Source organism: Thamnophis sirtalis, unplaced genomic scaffold, assembly GCF_051295495.1.
Source record: "Thamnophis sirtalis isolate CommonGarterSnake01/CBP01778 unplaced genomic scaffold, rThaSir2_p1.2 scaffold_4, whole genome shotgun sequence".
Taxonomy (NCBI): Eukaryota; Metazoa; Chordata; class Lepidosauria; order Squamata; family Natricidae; genus Thamnophis; species Thamnophis sirtalis.
Genome location: NW_028261384.1, coordinates 77,772,575 through 77,790,186, shown reverse-complemented (window position 1 = coordinate 77,790,186; position 17,612 = coordinate 77,772,575). Strand labels below are relative to the sequence as shown.

Here is a 17,612-nt window from a genome sequence, read left to right as displayed (position 1 = left end):
GAATGGCTTTAAACTTTATCACATGAGATTCAAGTTATCCTGAAGAAAAATCTTCAGATAAGTGCTTATCTGCTATACAAGAAAATGGAAATGTAGTAATGGGGTCTTATTTTGAGTCACATTTCAGGATGGTTAAATATTTTGGATGTAGATAATTAGAAAGAAAGAACAATACTACTACTAATGATGACTGGAGGTATGAAGCATGTAGTGACACAAGTTCAATCATCCTTGACCTGATAATCACTAATACTGAAAGTATAGTCAAGGAAATGGAAATTGCAGGATTATCAGAAAAATAACCTCTGAAAATAATCCATGTAATGCTGAAGTTCTTTAAGGAAAACTACTATGGAATGTAGTCAAACATGAATCTTATGTTTAGAAATACAATAATTCTAATGAACTAAAAATGATATTCCTATCTAAATTCTTACCATATCTAAAATGTAAGATTTGTAGTACAAAGTCATAATGATACGAAATTGGCATGGATTTATCAAAAATAGATTTTTCCAGATAAACTTTATCTTAAATCATTTCTTAAATAGATTAGTAGATTAGATGGCATGACAATTAAATGAGTAAAATTTTGAAAATTGACCTCTGTATTCATTAATGTTTTTTCATCACTGAAATGAAAAAATCCAAGAAATCCTATGAAATTGTTTTTGAGTTTATCTAGACCCATGATGGCAAACCTAAGGCACACATGCCACAGGTGGCACGCAGAGCCCTCTCTGGGCACATGAGCTGTCACCTTAGCTCAGCTGCACCGCGCCACCCACCCTTGTGTGTGAGGCTCCTGCTGGCCAACTGATTTTTGGGTATCTGCCGCACATGTGCAGGGGGCAGAGCACATGCAGGAGAAGTGCATATGTGTAGGGGGCGGGAGGTTTAAATCCTCTCAGAATAACAGAATTGGAAGGGATCTCAGAGGTCTTCTAGTCCAATCCGCTGCTCAAGCAGGAAAGTCTATACCACTGATGGCTAACCTTTTTGTTCTCAGGTGCCAAAGCACACACACACACGACAGCACACGCACGGCCACATCCACAATGCAATGAATTTGCAAAACACCCCCACACCCCCCTGCATGGCCTGTTTTTGCTCCCAGGAAGCTGCAAGGAAGTCCAAAACGGGGCACAAGGATCGTGCACACATGCACAGGGTGGTGGTGCACAACACCTGCAACACCTCTCTAACTTATACATGGCCTGCACTGGGCCTCCCAGGTTCTCTTCAAGTCCCTGAGATTGTTGTAACCCCATTCCCCAAACACGACAAACCCTCTGAAGTTAACTCAAAGATTCCTTTATTAGGAGCATCAGCAGCCCTGGCAAAAAGTTTGTCTCTCACCACAGGCTAACAAGTCTGTCTGGCAGGGAGATGAATAGTTGTGTGCCATATCTATTCGTCTCTGCCCCTGCCTTTTATCTTCAGAGCTAGGGTTGGGCTCTTCCCAAGGATTGGCCCACAGATTTCCACTGTTCTCTCCTCTGCCATCCGCACATCAGGCACTGGACCCTCCTGTTTCTCCTCTTCCTCATCAGCCTTCTCCAGATCTGGGGCTGTTGATTCCCCATCTGAAGGCTGATGGATGGCCGAGGTTCCTCCCTCTCCCTCCCTCTCCCTCCCTCCCTCCCTCCCTCCCTCCCTCTCTCTCTCTCTCTCTCTCTCTCTCTCTTTTCAGCTCCATTCCCTTGGAGCTCTCAGATTGCCTCGATGCTGACACTGACTCCCACGCCACCTCATCTGACTCTGCAGGAGCTGGTGGCTGACAGGCCACAACATAGATACCCTTTTCACAGCTTCCTGCTCAGCTGGATACTACATCCTTGGGCTTCTTCCCCATCATCATGCTTTTTGTGACACAGTTGGACATGGTAGTGCTAAACCATTTACTAACAACAGAAAACTTACCCTTAAGATGTAATTCTAGTTCATTTGATAAAACATTAAAAAGATAGGTTTTTCTATATAGCTTAAAAACTATGGAGCCTTCATTTACCACCATTTCCTATAAAATATCTAAGTGAAGCTGACATTGGAGTACTAATTTTTCATTTCTTTGGTATTCAGAATGTTTTTCTGAAAAATCACTAGATTATTTTTCCTATTAAAGCATTTCAGTTTCTCAAAAATATTTCTATTTCTACTTATGAAAGCTTATAGATTCTTACATGCAAAATACCTAACATACACTAAAAGTTGTTTATTGTATAAACAGTAATTTATAAGCTTATATTAAGTATAAGTCTTCAGAATGATGTTTGAAAAAAACATCTAAGAGACATTCAGTTCTTTGTGAAGGATAAATATTATATTAATACATTCAATCACAATTGAGTCCAGAATTAAAAATCATGACAGTTGTTAAAGGGGGTGCCCATATGATTCCCTTGCTTAACTATTGAATACATGCTCTCCGGTTAAGTTTTTATTCTTAATTGTAGCCTTGCATCTCAGTATCATTTCAAAAGAAAACTATCATTGTGCAAAAGGAAGCATAAACTATTCAGATAACTTGAATTATTAGCTGCTTTTTTAATCAGCATCTGTATAAAAGGGAACATTTGGATTTCACATTAAAAAAAGTAAGATAAACTGTTCCAATTGGGCTTCACTTTCCAGTTCTGTATTGTTCCTATTTTTTACAATTGTAGATTGTACTATTCACATATCTCCCACTTTATGGGTAATATAACTGAAGTTACAGTTCAAAAATTTCATTTCAGAATTTAAATAAGGTTATTGTGCATGTTTTTGTTGTATTTCTGACAAACAGCATCTAAATTGCCTTTTGGAATATTAGCAATATTGGAGAAGGGAGAAGGGACAAAGTCCAAATAATACCTGTGGAACTTTTTTGTTATTTCTTTGGGTGTTCCTTGTTTTATTTCAGTCCAATTGTATGGAAGAGTAATGCCTACCATTCTTTGTCTTTAACCACCCACCTCAAAAACCATAGTCTAAGCTGGATGCTGATGAGCCATCAAACTATCTCAAGAAGACCAAGGACCAGTGCTGCTTAAACTATCAATTTGTCTTATATTATAGCAGAATCTTTTTCATTATAAAAGTACCCTATGATAATTTCCAGGTGTATCAAACCTTGCACTGCTAGAAAATGATACAGTTGTTTGACTTACTGGTTTTATTTCCTACTACAGCTGCAGCTACTTCATCTATGTTATCCATTAATGCTGTTGAATAACATAAAGAAGCAACAGCTTGCTCTTTAGACTATTTGCATGAGGCATCACAAGAGTTACATGCTCCATGCATCTGATTAAATGAATATAGTCATCATATATATGCCTTTAATAAATCAAGTTAGCTTGGATAGGTACTACACTCCTGATTTGATGTATCATAATTTAAATGTTGGGTCTTGTCAGAAGCTTTCTTCAGTAGAAGACTCTTGAAACAAGGACTGTCTTACTGGATTCCTTTAGAAATTTTCTTTGCGCACTCATGTTAAGTAAACTCTTTGCAACTAACAACAGCTGATATTAAATAAATTATGCACAACAAGTATTACCGAACCTTCTGGAGACAGCTCTATTACATTCTCTTTATAGGTACCTTTCAGCCACAGTGGGAAAATAGAACATTGGATTTGCCATAACATCTTTTAAATCTTTTAAACTTCCCTTTAAAAAAGATATAGCATCCAGTTTTGATCACATTACAAAAAAAATGTTGAGGCTTTGGAAAATGCAGAGAAGACCAACTAGGATGATTAAAGGCCTGGAGAATAAAACATGTAGAATGGTTGCAGGAACTGGGTATGGCTAATCTAGAGAGGTTGTTAAGAAGAGACCGGACAGCATTTGTCTCAAATTATATAGAATCTGTTGCTTGAGCAGGGTGTTGGACTAGAAGACTCTTGGAGCTGGATTTTGATTCTGAAAAATGAAGTGCTTTTAAAAAAAAAAATAATGAAGGATCTTTTTTATTCTTAATAATGCTGCTTATCAGCCTTCAACTGGTAAAAAAAATTGTTCTCTACTGCCATCCAGAGGTTACAAAATTATTGATCCTAGCTGTCAAAGCTGTAGGAAGAATCTCAGTTCTGGATAAAAGTCAGTTACTGTGAAATATTGCACGCACACCATTTAGTGGTGACCATTTAGTGATTGAAGTTACAATGGCATTGAAAATGGTGATTTACAATTAAGTCTCCCATTTATGACTTTTCACAGCATCCCCATGGGCATGTGGTGAAAATTCAAGTACTTGAATTTTAGTCACACGATCATGATCAAAATACAGCATGTATTTACAACAGTTGCAGCATCTGGGAGGCACATCATGATCACCATTTGCAATCTTCCCAGACAGCTTCAGACAATGTCAGTGGGGAGGTGGGATTCTTCTAAATATGACAATCAGATAAAATTGGAGGCCTTATTCATGAGATAATAGTAATCTCAGAATGAGAATTTATGTCCATGACTGCTAATGATGATTACTTTTACATCCACCCCCTACCTATGACCTATTGATGGGATGTTTGAATTATTTTTCATGACTAGAAATTGCACATATTTTTTACTATCTTTTGATCAACCCTTTTCTAATAGCAAAAGGTAAATGATTCCACTTATTGATAGTATTTGAAATTACAAATAGCAACTGTCATAACTATCTGCTATCAATATAGCATCTTGAATCCAGCATCATTAGAATGGAGTAACTATTTTGCTGAGGGATATGAACAATACATGATTTGAATTTCTAACGAGGAAAAGAATTTTCCAATTGGCAAGTGATGTCCGTAAGCATAAGCTTTTTATTTATATATACATTTTTACATAATCAATGTCAGGTCATGTACTTAAATATAGAATGCTGATTGTGTTTGCTCTTACATCCACATTTTGTTCTTTTCAGGTGTAACTATGGGTCAGACTGGAAAGAAATCTGAGAAAGGACCAACTTGTTGGAGGAGGCGTGTGAAATCAGAATATATGAGGCTTAGACAGCTCAAGAGATTCAGGCGAGCAGATGAAGTAAAGGTAATTCATTTCGTATTCCAAAGATACAAAAGTATTTCTAGTTGTTTTTGTTAGTTTAAGTTGTAACTAAAATATGCTGATTCTGAAGGAAACCCACAATAACAGTATTAAATAATAAGACTTTCTTAGCAATTGTTCCTGGTATGGCTATTTAGCTGTTTTCCATTTGATATTTTTGTCTCTTTTAGATAAATTCTAAAAATTGTTACCATAAAGATAATGCATCTATATATCAAAATGCATAATTTTAATCTTCTTGATCATACAATTTGGAGTTTAATAGTAGAATGACTATTATATGATTTTTTTTTTACTTTACATAGACTCAGCCATGTCATGTTGCCATCTCCTATTGAAATTTTCTTTAGCTTTTAAATTGGCTAGCTGTGTGAGAAGATTGTTGCTGGAAAAAAATATAAGCTTAAGTCAGTTTTTGAGTGTGAAATTAGTATAGTTCTCAAGTGCCTTTACTTATAAGCATGGTGTAATTAAGATATAGAGTCTTGTCAAATTTAGCTGCAAAATTAGGTGGCGATTAATTTGAAGACAAGTCAGTTAAATTTAATAGAATTGACTTTCCAAAATATGTAAAATTTGACTTGCTTCTAATTCTGCTCAGAAAATCAATTTGGTGAAAAATTAAATTAATATCCACATGTGATCTGGACATATTTATATGCAGAATATAATAACCACACAATAATAGTTTTAAATATATTTTGAAAATTATAATTAAAATGATTGCTTGAAAAAATACAAATTGGTAGTTTGGTAGAATGATTTATGTTTTTAAATTTTTGGTTTAATTTCATCCTATAGGAATATTTTTCACTAATAAATATATGAGCTCAATGTTTTTCTTTCATTATGTGCAAAATTAAAAACTTCTGCATGTACATAATAAGTTTCAAGACTTTTTCTATGAATAGTTTATTTCTTTTCTTCCCAGTTATTTGTACCTAAAACTCAAAATCTGAGACTAGAAACAGATTAAGAAAGTTGATAGTAAAAGATGCCAGCTTTATGATTTCATTCTATTTCAGTTCTAGATAGTTAAGTAATATGGCTTCCCATTAGCTTATTCATTATACTCTTAAGATATTAAGGGTTGTGCAAGATATTTACCTCAGCACCCTTCAATCGCATTTATACATCTTTGATTGTGATGCCTGTAGTGTTGGCATTCTGCTGTATGGTGATGGATATAATAGTATATAATAAAATATTTTATAGCTTGTTTGATCTTGTTTTGCCTGAAATGGTTAAATTTTAGATTTTAATTAGCCATTTTTGAGATATTTGAATGTTGTTACATATTAATAGACCTAGTGGACTGTTCAGTTACAAAGCATTGAAAAAATGATTTATGATCATTTTTCACATCTACAACTATTGCAACATCCTTATGGTCATATGATGAAAATTCAGGTACTTGGCAACTGACGTGTATTTATGACAGTTGCATTGTCCCAGTCTTATGTCATCATTGGGACATGTAACCTTCCCAGTCATCTACTGAAAAGCAAAGTCAATGGGGAAAACCCAGTTTCACTTAATAGCTGTAAGAATTGAAAATTAGTGTATTTTAAAATTTAAATTATGTTACTGTATATAAATATGTATGATACATATAGTGGATATACATCTAATGAAAATACTAATCTTTAACAGTGAAATGTATATTATTCAGAAGTCCTGATAATTAAAAAACTATGAGGATATAGTCTCTGTTTCTACCATTTATTTCCAGAGCATGTTTAATTATAATCGTCAGAAGATACAAGAAAGAACAGAAATCTTAAATCAAGAATGGAAACAACGCCGGATACAACCTGTACACATCATGACTTCTGTGAGCTCATTGCGTGGGACCAGGGAGGTTGGTTAACCTGTGTTGTGGAAACCCAGTTACAAAGTTGTCAACTCTTTTTTTACTGGAGGAAAATTAGTTTGCTTTTTTATTCATGCAATATGACATTATGTGCTTATGAATTGTCCTTAGGAACTTTATTCCTTTGAGTTGGGCAACTAATTTATATAAAATTATATGGAAGAAAAGGGATTCGTTTATTTATTTAGAAAATGTATATGGTTGCTTATTTTTAGGTGATAATGATTAGCAAAAACCAATATAAAATTACTATAAATCAAGCAAAAAGCAGAATTAAAATGATCATAATACAATAACCAACTCATTTATAATAAATTTACCTTACAAATCACACCTATATTGGGCTAATGTAACATCCTGACCCAGCACCTACATTAAAAGTCTAATATTCACAGTTTTACCAAAGGCCAGAGAGATCAGAACATTCACCCTCCAGATTTTGGAGACAGGCTATTCTATAGGTCAGGCACTACGACAGTCAAGCATAAACTTGGTCCTGCAGGATAATATTTAATAGAAAGGTCCTGGCATTCACTTGTCTTATCCAATTTTGTGGGAGAGGCAGACACCCTCGGAGATAGATGATCTGACAATTAATCTTGCCTATTCCAGGCCAAACTTGAATTGCACATTGAAGCAGACTGGGATCCAATGTAACTTGTGCAACAATAATGTAACCTGGATGGACCTTGGTGTATTAGAAGTGCATGTGCCAATGTATTCTGGACCAGACAAAGCTTCTGGTGCTTTTTAAGGATAGCCACTCCACCCCCACCACAGACCATATTGCAGTAATTCATTTGGGGTATGAGAATGAATATTGAACCAGTTATAGGCCTGGCTGTTAACTACTTTTCAATCAGAGCTGTGAGTCCAAAAGGAGTTTCTGCTTGTGCTCTTTTGGAGAGGGGTGTACGTATGTGTGTGTGTGCGCACGTGCATGCACACATACATACACACACAGAGATGCGCTAACTCACTGAGAATAAAAGATTACAAAATCTTCCCCTTCAAAGGTTCCAAAAACGTAAAGCTGCTCAGTTTTGCTAGGGTTGTGTCACAAACCTATTCTTCCTGTCCAGACCCTCATAAGCTCCTGGCATTGTCCAAACATTTTGATTGCATCATTTGTCTGGCTAGGAGTAGAGATGCATACATGAATATGAGCAGCATACTGTTGCTACTTCACTTTATGCTAACAAATGAACTCTTCCAGGCATTTTATATGGACTAGGAAAATGGGAATGTAGAGAGATATTAGCCCTATTGGGTAGTTCAGAGAAGAACAATTATAATTATTATTTTTTTAATTTTTATTTTATACACATAAGCACATCAACAGAACACATAAACACATTAACAAAAATAACCACGTAACTTAAAAACAACATAGGAACAATAAGTTCCATCGTATATCATACAAAAGTTCCGAATCGGTTTCTTTGCAGTTAGTGTTTTCCCTTCTATACATTTCTATCTTACGTTCATAATCTCGTTATTCATTATCCATTTTTATATACATTTCTTTATTTATTTATGCTTAGCTACTAATGATCAAGTATTATTTACCTATACTGTGCTTTATATTTTTACTGTCATTTATTCTCTTACATACAGTTCTAGGTATACATTCACATAATTATTCGTTTTCTTTGCCATTCTTATATTATTATTCCATTTAAAAGGATATAAGGTATAATTTGGAATGTATTGTTTACTATCCTTCACACCTGCTATGACACCACCTTATTTTTTCTTTCTTTTCTTTTCTCCCTCCCTTCTTCCTCTACTTCCTTCCTTCCTCCTCTCCTTCCCCTTCTTCCCTCTCTTACTTCTCCCCTACTCCTACCCTCTGTCTTCTCCTTCCTACCCTCCTTCTCTTTTTCTCTCTTCCTCCCTCCTCTCCTTTCTCTCCCTCCCACCCACCTCTCCTTACCTCTTTCTTCTTCCCCTACCTCTCCTCCACATCTCACCTTATTTTCTCTTTCTTTTCTTTTCTCCTTCCCTTACTTCTCCCCTACTTCTACCCTCTTTCTTCTCCTTCCTACCCTCCTCTTTTTCTCTCTTCCTCCCTCCTCTCCTCTTTTTCTCCCTTCCACCCACCTCTCCTTATTTCTTTCTTCTTCCCCTGCCTCTCCTCCACATTTCTTCTTCCTCCTACTATCTCTCCTTCTCTCTCTCTTCCACCCTCCACTTCTTTCCTTTCCTTCGTCCCTCCATTCCTTCCTTTCTTCCTTCCTCCCCTCCTTTCCTTCCTTCTTCCCTTCCTTTTTCTATTGTTATAGGTGTCTCTTTCAAATCCAGTTTATGTTTTCTTGAGGGTGTTATTTCCACAGGTCCATTTTTTTATATCATTTCCTTTTTTCTCTATCATTCTACAGTCTATATGCCAGCTATCATCCTGATTTGATTTCACCAATCATGACCCCCTTGTTTTACTCATAATTATTATTTTTGAGAGTTGTTCTATTCTTTCATTGCTTTTTATTTCTTTGCTCCATCCATCTATACCATATCTGGTCTACTTTCAATTTCTTAGGAATATTAAACATCTGGGCTCTTTTTTTTTTTTTTTTTTTTGTGCGTTCAGTCCATTCAAGTTTATCGACATAATTGTTATTTCTTGATCCATCTTTAGTTGAGATTGTTTCTTTTACTTCTAGTTTGTATCTGATTTTTCCCTCTTGCGCCTTCCTTCTCTGCTCTCTCTCTTTCTTGCCTCTGTTCTTCTCTCCTGCTTCTTCCGCTGTCTTCTAATGTTTCTTCCTCTTGACCTCTTCATTCTAGTTCCTCTTTGCTTTCTTGTTCTCTTTCCCTATTGCAGTGTTCTTCATAGAATTTGTGTGCTTCTTCTAAATTCTCTAATATCTTTTTCCTTGCCAAGATACCATAACCCCTTCTGGTACCAACCATCTGTACATTATTCTATTTTTATTTAACTCGTTTGTTAAGAATTGGTATTGCCTACGTTGTTCCCAAATTCTCCGTGACATCTGTTTAAGCGTGGTCAGCTCTTTTCCATGTAGTATAATCGTCTCTTCTCTAGTTTTTTTGTACACTTCATCTCTGGCAGTTTTCTTAGCGAACCTTACATGCACTTCTCTCAGGAGTCTATTTCTTCTTGCGTAGTTAGTATTCACCCTGTAAGCCTCATCAATATTCCCTCTCACTTCCTGTTCTTTTTTTTGCAGAAATTCAGTGAGGGTATTAATCATTTTTTCTTTCAGGTCTTCCTCCTTCTCTTCCGGTATGTTTTGAAATCTTAGGTAGAATGCCGCTTTTTCGTTTTCAAGTCTGATTATTGATAATTCTAATTCCTTATTAAGTTGTCTATATTCTATTTCCATCTTTCCCATCTTCTGATCTGAGTGTTGTATTTTTTTTTCCATACATTGAATTTTCTGTTCATTGATTGCTAAGGCATTCTGTATCTTTTCGATTTTATCATCTACATTCTTGATAGTTCCTTTCAATTCTCCCATTTCATTTTTTAATTCTTTATGATTCTTCCTTGACTCTTCTTGGCTTTTTGCCAAAGTCTCCTGTATCAATTGGAGCATTGATTGCATGTACTGCATCATTAGTGCTGGTCCTGCTGATTCTGCCATCTTTTCAGCTTTCTCCAACCCCCACACACTCTTGATTGACCTTTGGTTTGAGGAGGGGGGTGTTGCTGAACTCACATTGGGTGTGGTCTTTTTCCCTAATTTTACTGAGGTTGCCATTTTTAACCCCCTATTTGTCCTTGCCCACAATTGGCTATAACTTTAACCTTGTTTATACTTTATCAGTAATATCAATAATATAAATAATTGTATAATCCACTATTCAGCAACAATTCAACTATTAACCTTCCTTGATATCACCTTTCAATACTTAAACATTCCTATGTAGTATTCTATTTAATTAATTTGATTAATATATATTATAAATTTATATATCACACACTTATCTTATATCAATAAATGTTTCTCAATTTTATCGGTTATACAAGTATTCACTTCTGATAATTAGTCTCTCTATGTTCTTTTACAACAAGCTTCACCATTCAAATTTACAGTCCACTAGGTGTCACTCTCTCCTTAGAATCACTGTTAATATCCACGAAGCAAAAGTCTATTTCCAGACAGATCTCTGTTCCAAGTTCCTAGTCAGATAAATATCAAATGCTTAAAATGCTTAAAAGTTCAACACAGCAGCAGAAGAACTGGTGAGCAAAAAGAAAAGGGAACTCCATTTACCAACCTGTCTATTAAGCAATCACTTCTTTGAACCTTCCAACTCTTTTCAGCAACTTTTATCTTCTGGAGTCCATGTCAGGTTTTCGTTCTTACTGTGGCTGATCTTTAGTCTCTTCCGGCTGTCCCTTCCTGTCCGTTCTAACACAGCCTCTCTGCTCTGCTCCTTCTCGGCAAAATTGTACTGTAAAAACAGTCTCTCTCCCAGCTACTTCTTCTCCCAGCACACTCTCTCTGCCAGTTTCGCGTTGCACTCCTCTCTGGATTGTCAGCAATAATAACAAGCATCCGATTACAACTGCTTCTATCTCTGTTCTTCCTTCTATGCGGCCGCCATTGCTAAGGTCCTAACCAAAAGGTAGGATATTTCTTCGCCAGTTTAGGGGGTTTCTCCTATCCGCAGGGGATTTGCCATCACCCCAGCGTCTACAGAGTATCCCCTTTGATCTGCTGATCAAACGAAGAGGTTAGAGTTAGGGGTTAGGAGAGTTCCCTTACCCCGCTCTAGGCACAATGACGTCACCACCAGAAGCCGCCGAACAATTATAATTATAAGCTTATATTAACAGACTCTTGTCAGAATGAAAATATTTTTCCCTTCTTTTCTTTTATTCTCTGAAAAACTAAGGAGGGTCCCCTTTGAAATGCTCCCTGCACTTTCCTTCCTCTTCTTTTGTGGAGGGAGATGTATTTTACTTGCTGGTTGTAAAGTGTGTTCCCTGTCTCCCACATTTATTCCCAATTATCATTCTAGAGGTACCCTTGGGTCGTGACCCGTCAAAACCGCGCTCGACTAAGCCGCGCCCGATTAAACCGCGTCGCTGACGTCATCAACAGGGCGACAACAGCCAGCGCAGAGAAAGAAGGGTGCTTTAAATAGCGCTTTGAAAGCAAGCCGATTCAACTTAAGGTAAGGGTTAGGTTTAGGGTTAGGTTTAGGGTTAGGTTAAGGGTTAGGGTTAGGTTAAGGGTTAGGTTAAGGGTTAGGATTAGGTTTAGGCTTAGATTAAGGGTTAGGTTTAGGGTTAGGTTTAGGATTAGGTTAAGGGTTAGGTTTAGGGTTAGGTTTAGGATTAGGTTTAGGGGGGTTAGGTTTAAGTTTAGGGGTTAATTTTAGGTTTAGGGTTTACAGCGTGCTTCTGTCTCCGCGCTGTTGTCGCCCTGTTGATGACGTCAGCTACGCGGTTTAGTCGGATGCGGTTTAGTCGAGCGCGGTTTTGTGGTGGAACCCCCTTGGGTATCTTATATAAGAGGAATCTAGGACTAGATCTTTCTCCGTCTCTCAGATATTGACTGAAACTATTTCTGAAGGAAAACACACTACAACAGTGCCAAACCGCACAGACTAGGCCTCCTCCGGATTCCATCTGCTGGCCAATGTCGGCTGGCGACCCCTCCGGGGGAGGCTCTGTTGCTGCTCCGGCCCTATGGAATGATCTCTCCGTTGAGATCTGGACTCTCACTACCCTTCTGGCCTTCCGCAAAGCAACCAAGACCTGGCTGTTCCGGCAGGCCTGGGGCTGCTGAATTATCCAGCCCCATCTTGTGTTATGAATGTTGTTGTATTCTTAACTGTTTTTTTTTAATATATATATTCCCCTTTCCCTTTTTTATTTGTAAGCCGCCCTGAGTCTTCCGAGAGTGGGCGGCATACAAGTTAATAAAATGAAAATGAATGAAATGAAATGAAAATGAAATCCATTAAGCTGGTCCAAAAAATACTATGACCAATGGTATAACCTGAACTGAATCCTAACTGAAAAGGATCAAAATAATCTTCTTTCAGGGCCTTTGAAAATATTTATTTATTATTGATTTATTATTATTATGGTCCTTTGCACAGTCAGCCAGATATTCAGACTAGATTTGGCATTTTTGTCCACTTACTGAGTTCTTCCCAGGGATAGGTATATATGGATTTTTGATAGTGTTACAGATATTACCACCGGATGAAAGCTGCTCCAAGTAAAGCTGCCTTTTCAATTGGCTGATGATAAATCTGTCAATGTTCAAGTAATGTTCATCCCAAAGCATCTATTACTGTTGGTACTACCTTTGCTTTCTTTTGCCACAGTCATTCTGTTTCTATTTGCAGATTGTTGTATTCTTCTAGTTTTCTGCAGTTTCTTCTCTTCTTCTATGCTATCTCTAGGTACTAACACATCCACTGTCAAGACTTTTTTCATTCTTATTGACAATTGTTAAGTCTAGGATATTATGTGGCAGGTGCCCATCTGTTTGAAATTCCAGAGTATTTCTTCATTTTCTATTACTTTCTCTAGTTTATGGTTCCACCAGTTCTTTCTTTCACATCTTCCAATGCGTCATTGTTGCTACCTTGTCATGTCATTGTAGTCAATCTATACAATTTTCTTGCAGCACCAAACTATGTGATCCATTATTTCTTCAGCTTCTTTGCAGAGGCGGCACTTGCTATCTGTTGCTATCTTCTCAATTCTGTCTTGGTATATGCAATTGTTCTTAAGTCTTGTGCAACTAGAATTAGCTGCACTGTCTCTTTCTTCAACTTTCCTGCTCTTAGCCATTGCCAGGTCTTGTTATTATTTGCTTTCCCTGCTATTTTTTAAAGTACTGCCCATGTAATGTTTCCCATGCTTTCTTGCTCCTTTTTATAAGCTAGTTTGATCTTTCCAGTACTCAGTAGGCCTTCCTAATGTGCATCTGCCTCACTATCCTTCCAATCCCCTTTTTTTCTTCTTCAACTGTCTGGTGTATTTGCAAAATTCCATACAAATCCATTTTCCTTGGTAAGTAGTTCTGTCAACAAGTGTGGATGAAAGCATGATTTATTATCATTATTTCTCTAGTTTTCTTATCCAGGGCCTTTAATCAGCTTGAGTGCAGTCCACTATTCTAACTGTGAATATAGTGACTGGAATTGTCCTGGTGTTGATTGCCTTGATGGTATTGCCTCTGTTGAGTTTGGACTTTAAGATCTTCTTGATTCTCTTGATGAATTCACCTGTAATCTTTTTCTTGACTTCAGTGTGCTTGACGTCAGCATGAAGGATGCTCAGGTATTTATAGTGACTATCTTCATCCAAACTCTTGATGCTATTTCCCAGGGTATCTTGATTCCTCCAGTTTTCACTATTTTCTCTCATTTGATAAGCATGGCATATTTGTCCAGGCTGAACTCCATTTCAATATCTTGGCTATAATACAGACAGCATTGAGCAGTAATTCTATTTCAGATGTTATTTATCCATATAGTTTCAAATTGTCCATGTAAAGGAGATGGGATAGCTTGGCAGATAGTTTTGATGTTTGATGGCCTGAACTATTCAGTATTGTTGACATATGAATCAGTGCAATGACAAACCGTGTAGCAATATTGAGACTCCTTGGAAGATTCTTAATTTTACCCTATTTTATTCTATCACCATTGACCAGCAACTGTGCCATCTATCTTTGCACAAAGCTTCTGATGTTTCTACTTACTCCTATTATTTCTAGACACTTGATTATCCAATCCTTCCATTGTTCCATCCATCTTTGAATTAATGAAAAATTTCCAACATTGTTGAATGCAAGAAGACTTCTTGAAAAAGTGACTGACCACTGCTTTCTTCAAGGAAGGTGGAACTACTCTATACATGAAAGAAGCAGAAATCACTACTTGAACTAACTGCGTCTCACCTATTGGGAAGCCTTGACCAATAAGGATCTAAAACACAAGCAACACAGTGGTCCAGCAAGAGCTCCCACTGCATTACATATAAAGAAGGTATCTGCAGATGCAATAAGAGATGGAAAGAAAACTTGCTTCACATCTTGTTGCTACAAGATAATACCTAAGATACCTACCTATTCTCAATTAAATTCATTTCTATCTTCCTGCAGTGGCACTTTAGATATCTCTTGTTTCATTTTCTGAAGTTTCTTGAACACCAGGGAGAGCTCCATGAATAGTCAGATACTTCACTGACACCATTTAATCTAAAACTATCATTGTTCACTTATTTCCAATTGTTACTAAGGTGTCAGTTGGATTGTGATCCAAAGCTTTGGGAAGAATTCCAGGTTCTCTCTGAACCCCACTAGATCCATTAGTTAAATGCTGCAGACTAGTCAAATGGGGTTCTCCTTGCAGTGGGAGGTAACTATAAAAAGGTAAATGTTCCCCTCGCATTAGAATCTGATCTATCTATGGTAAGAGACCAATATTAACATCCACCAATCCTTGATCATGTCAGCATTAAAGGATTTCCTTCCATCTATCCTCTTTATTTGTGAGGAGTAATTGTAGATATTACTGTGTCTATCTGTTAACTAGGAAAAATAAATAAATTTCACATAAAACTGGCAAAGAAAAAACTTCATTTTTTTGCTTTTATATATAGAATTGATTTCTGGGAATTCAATCCATGATCTCTTTACTGTATAACTTGGCAGTTTTCTCCCTTGGTAATTGTTATAAAGCCATTGGCTTTCTTTCTTTTCCATATGAGAAGGAACAGAAGCCTTAAGAAGTATTTCTTTTATAAATCTTGGTGGATAGTAAAATAAAACCAAATTAAAAGGAGAAGGCTGAGGAAAGTGAGAAAGAGAGAAGTGAGGAAAAAATCTTGGAAGAACTTTCTCGATGAAAACTAATTTCCCCATCCTTAGTGGCAATTAGTTGACCACTTTCATATTAAATATAAGTAGTCTTTAATTTATAACCAGAATAAAACTAAAACTTTTATCACTATATGAACCAGTAGTTAAATACCACACCTATTTTTATGACCATTTTTGCAGCGATGAAGTGAATCACCATAGTAAGTACGTGAATCACACAATCATTAAATTAATTGTTTCCCCTATTGACTTTGTTTGTGGGAAGCTAGTTGGAAAGATCACAAATAATGATCATGTAATCCAGGAAAGCCACAGGTGTCATAAATACATGCCAGTTGCCAATTTTGTTCATGTGACTATGGGAATACTGTAACAGTTGCAAGTTTGAGGACTGGTTGTAAGTCATTTTTTTCATTGCCATTGTAGCTTTGAACAGTCACTAAACAAATGATCATAAGTCAAGGAATACCTATAAGGCTCTTCTATTTGATATGTATGAAATTCATATTCACTGTGCATCTCTTCCTCAAAAGAAAGATTGGTTTAAGTAGCATATACAATTCAGTTAAACTCTAAATTACATGACTGTTTATTATCCTAGCCCTCTTAGAGAATGATCAAAATCTTCTGGTTTTTTTACATGCAAAAAATTATATAGATATTTCATGTATATGTAAACCCATAAGAGTGAAAGCAATTGTTCTGTTTGAGTATACTTACATCTGTGAATGTTTTTAAAAGAATTGTTCAAATTATCATTTGAAAACATTGATTTCTGCTAAAATCAGGATATTTTTTTGCTATTGCTGTATCTAATTTGAAAACAATTTACTATTAGTTATCTTTTCTCTTAGTGTTCTGTCAGCAGTGATTTAGACTTTCCAAAACAAGTTATTCCTCTCAAAACTCTGAATGCTGTTGCCTCAGTTCCCATAATGTATTCTTGGTCACCTCTTCAACAAAATTTTATGGTAAGTGATTATGATCCTGAAAATTATGAAATTAAAATCATCAAATCAATATACTTTGTAGACTATAGTTGCTGTATTATATTAAATATGAATGTCAGATTTATATTATGTTGTAAATTCATATTTCCTAAGTGATAATGAATAATATCAATGCTCAGTACATTCTGTGATGTCATACTGGCCACATAACGTCAGAAATGTCTTCTGACAGCTCTGGCTCAGCATTGAAACGGAAGTGAGTCCTGTCTCTATAGTTGGCAGTGACTAGCAGTGTATAATACGCAGGGACCTCTTCCCTCCCCTCCCCTTCCACAAGTAGTCTTTGCTTAACAATTATTCCATTGGTGACTGTTCAGTGTTACAATGGTGTTGAAGAAATGATAGTGACAGCTGGCCTTCAAAGTTATAACTGTTGCAGTGCCACTGTAATTATATGTTTATAATTTGATCACTTGGCAACCTACTCATATATATATATATATGTGTGTGTGTGTGTGTGTGTGTATATATATATATATATATATATATATATATATATATATATATATATATATATATATATATATATATATATATAATTAGTGCTATTTATTCCTTTTGTTGTTATTCTTGCAGTGCTATGCTATAAACCAGTCATTGAGACATTAAGCAAATCCATTGTACCAATTGGTTGGAAACTGTCAAAAGTCAGAAGATAGGGAATGTTTTTGTTTTAAAGCAGTCTTCCTAAGAGAGGGAGAGGGAGGCAGGGGGAGAGAGAGAGACTGAGAGTGAGTGAGCGCCTTGAGATCATGACAGCTATCAAATTCAGAAATATTGTCAATAGTAGTTTCTAGAATATCATGTTGACTTGTGTATGGTTTCCTTATTTACAGCATTTTATCTTTGTTCACAAAAGCAAAAT

The 17,612-nt window shown here is 36.2% G+C and overlaps 1 protein-coding gene across 3 annotated transcripts in view; it reads left to right on the top strand.

The window, feature by feature from the left end:
- Nucleotides 1-17,612, top strand: part of EZH2 (enhancer of zeste 2 polycomb repressive complex 2 subunit) — a 63,217-nt gene that overhangs the window by 6,591 nt on the left and 39,014 nt on the right. For 2 of the 3 annotated variants that reach the window (XM_087713152.1, XM_087713153.1), the window contains exons 2-4: nucleotides 4,900-5,024; nucleotides 6,775-6,903; nucleotides 16,592-16,708. In XM_087713152.1, coding sequence (XP_087569278.1) covers nucleotides 4,908-5,024; nucleotides 6,775-6,903; nucleotides 16,592-16,708 — 363 coding nt within the window. In that variant the 5' untranslated portion in view covers nucleotides 4,900-4,907. The remainder of the gene's footprint in view (nucleotides 1-4,899; nucleotides 5,025-6,774; nucleotides 6,904-16,591; nucleotides 16,709-17,612) is intronic. The other variant, XM_087713154.1, reaches the window with a different exon arrangement.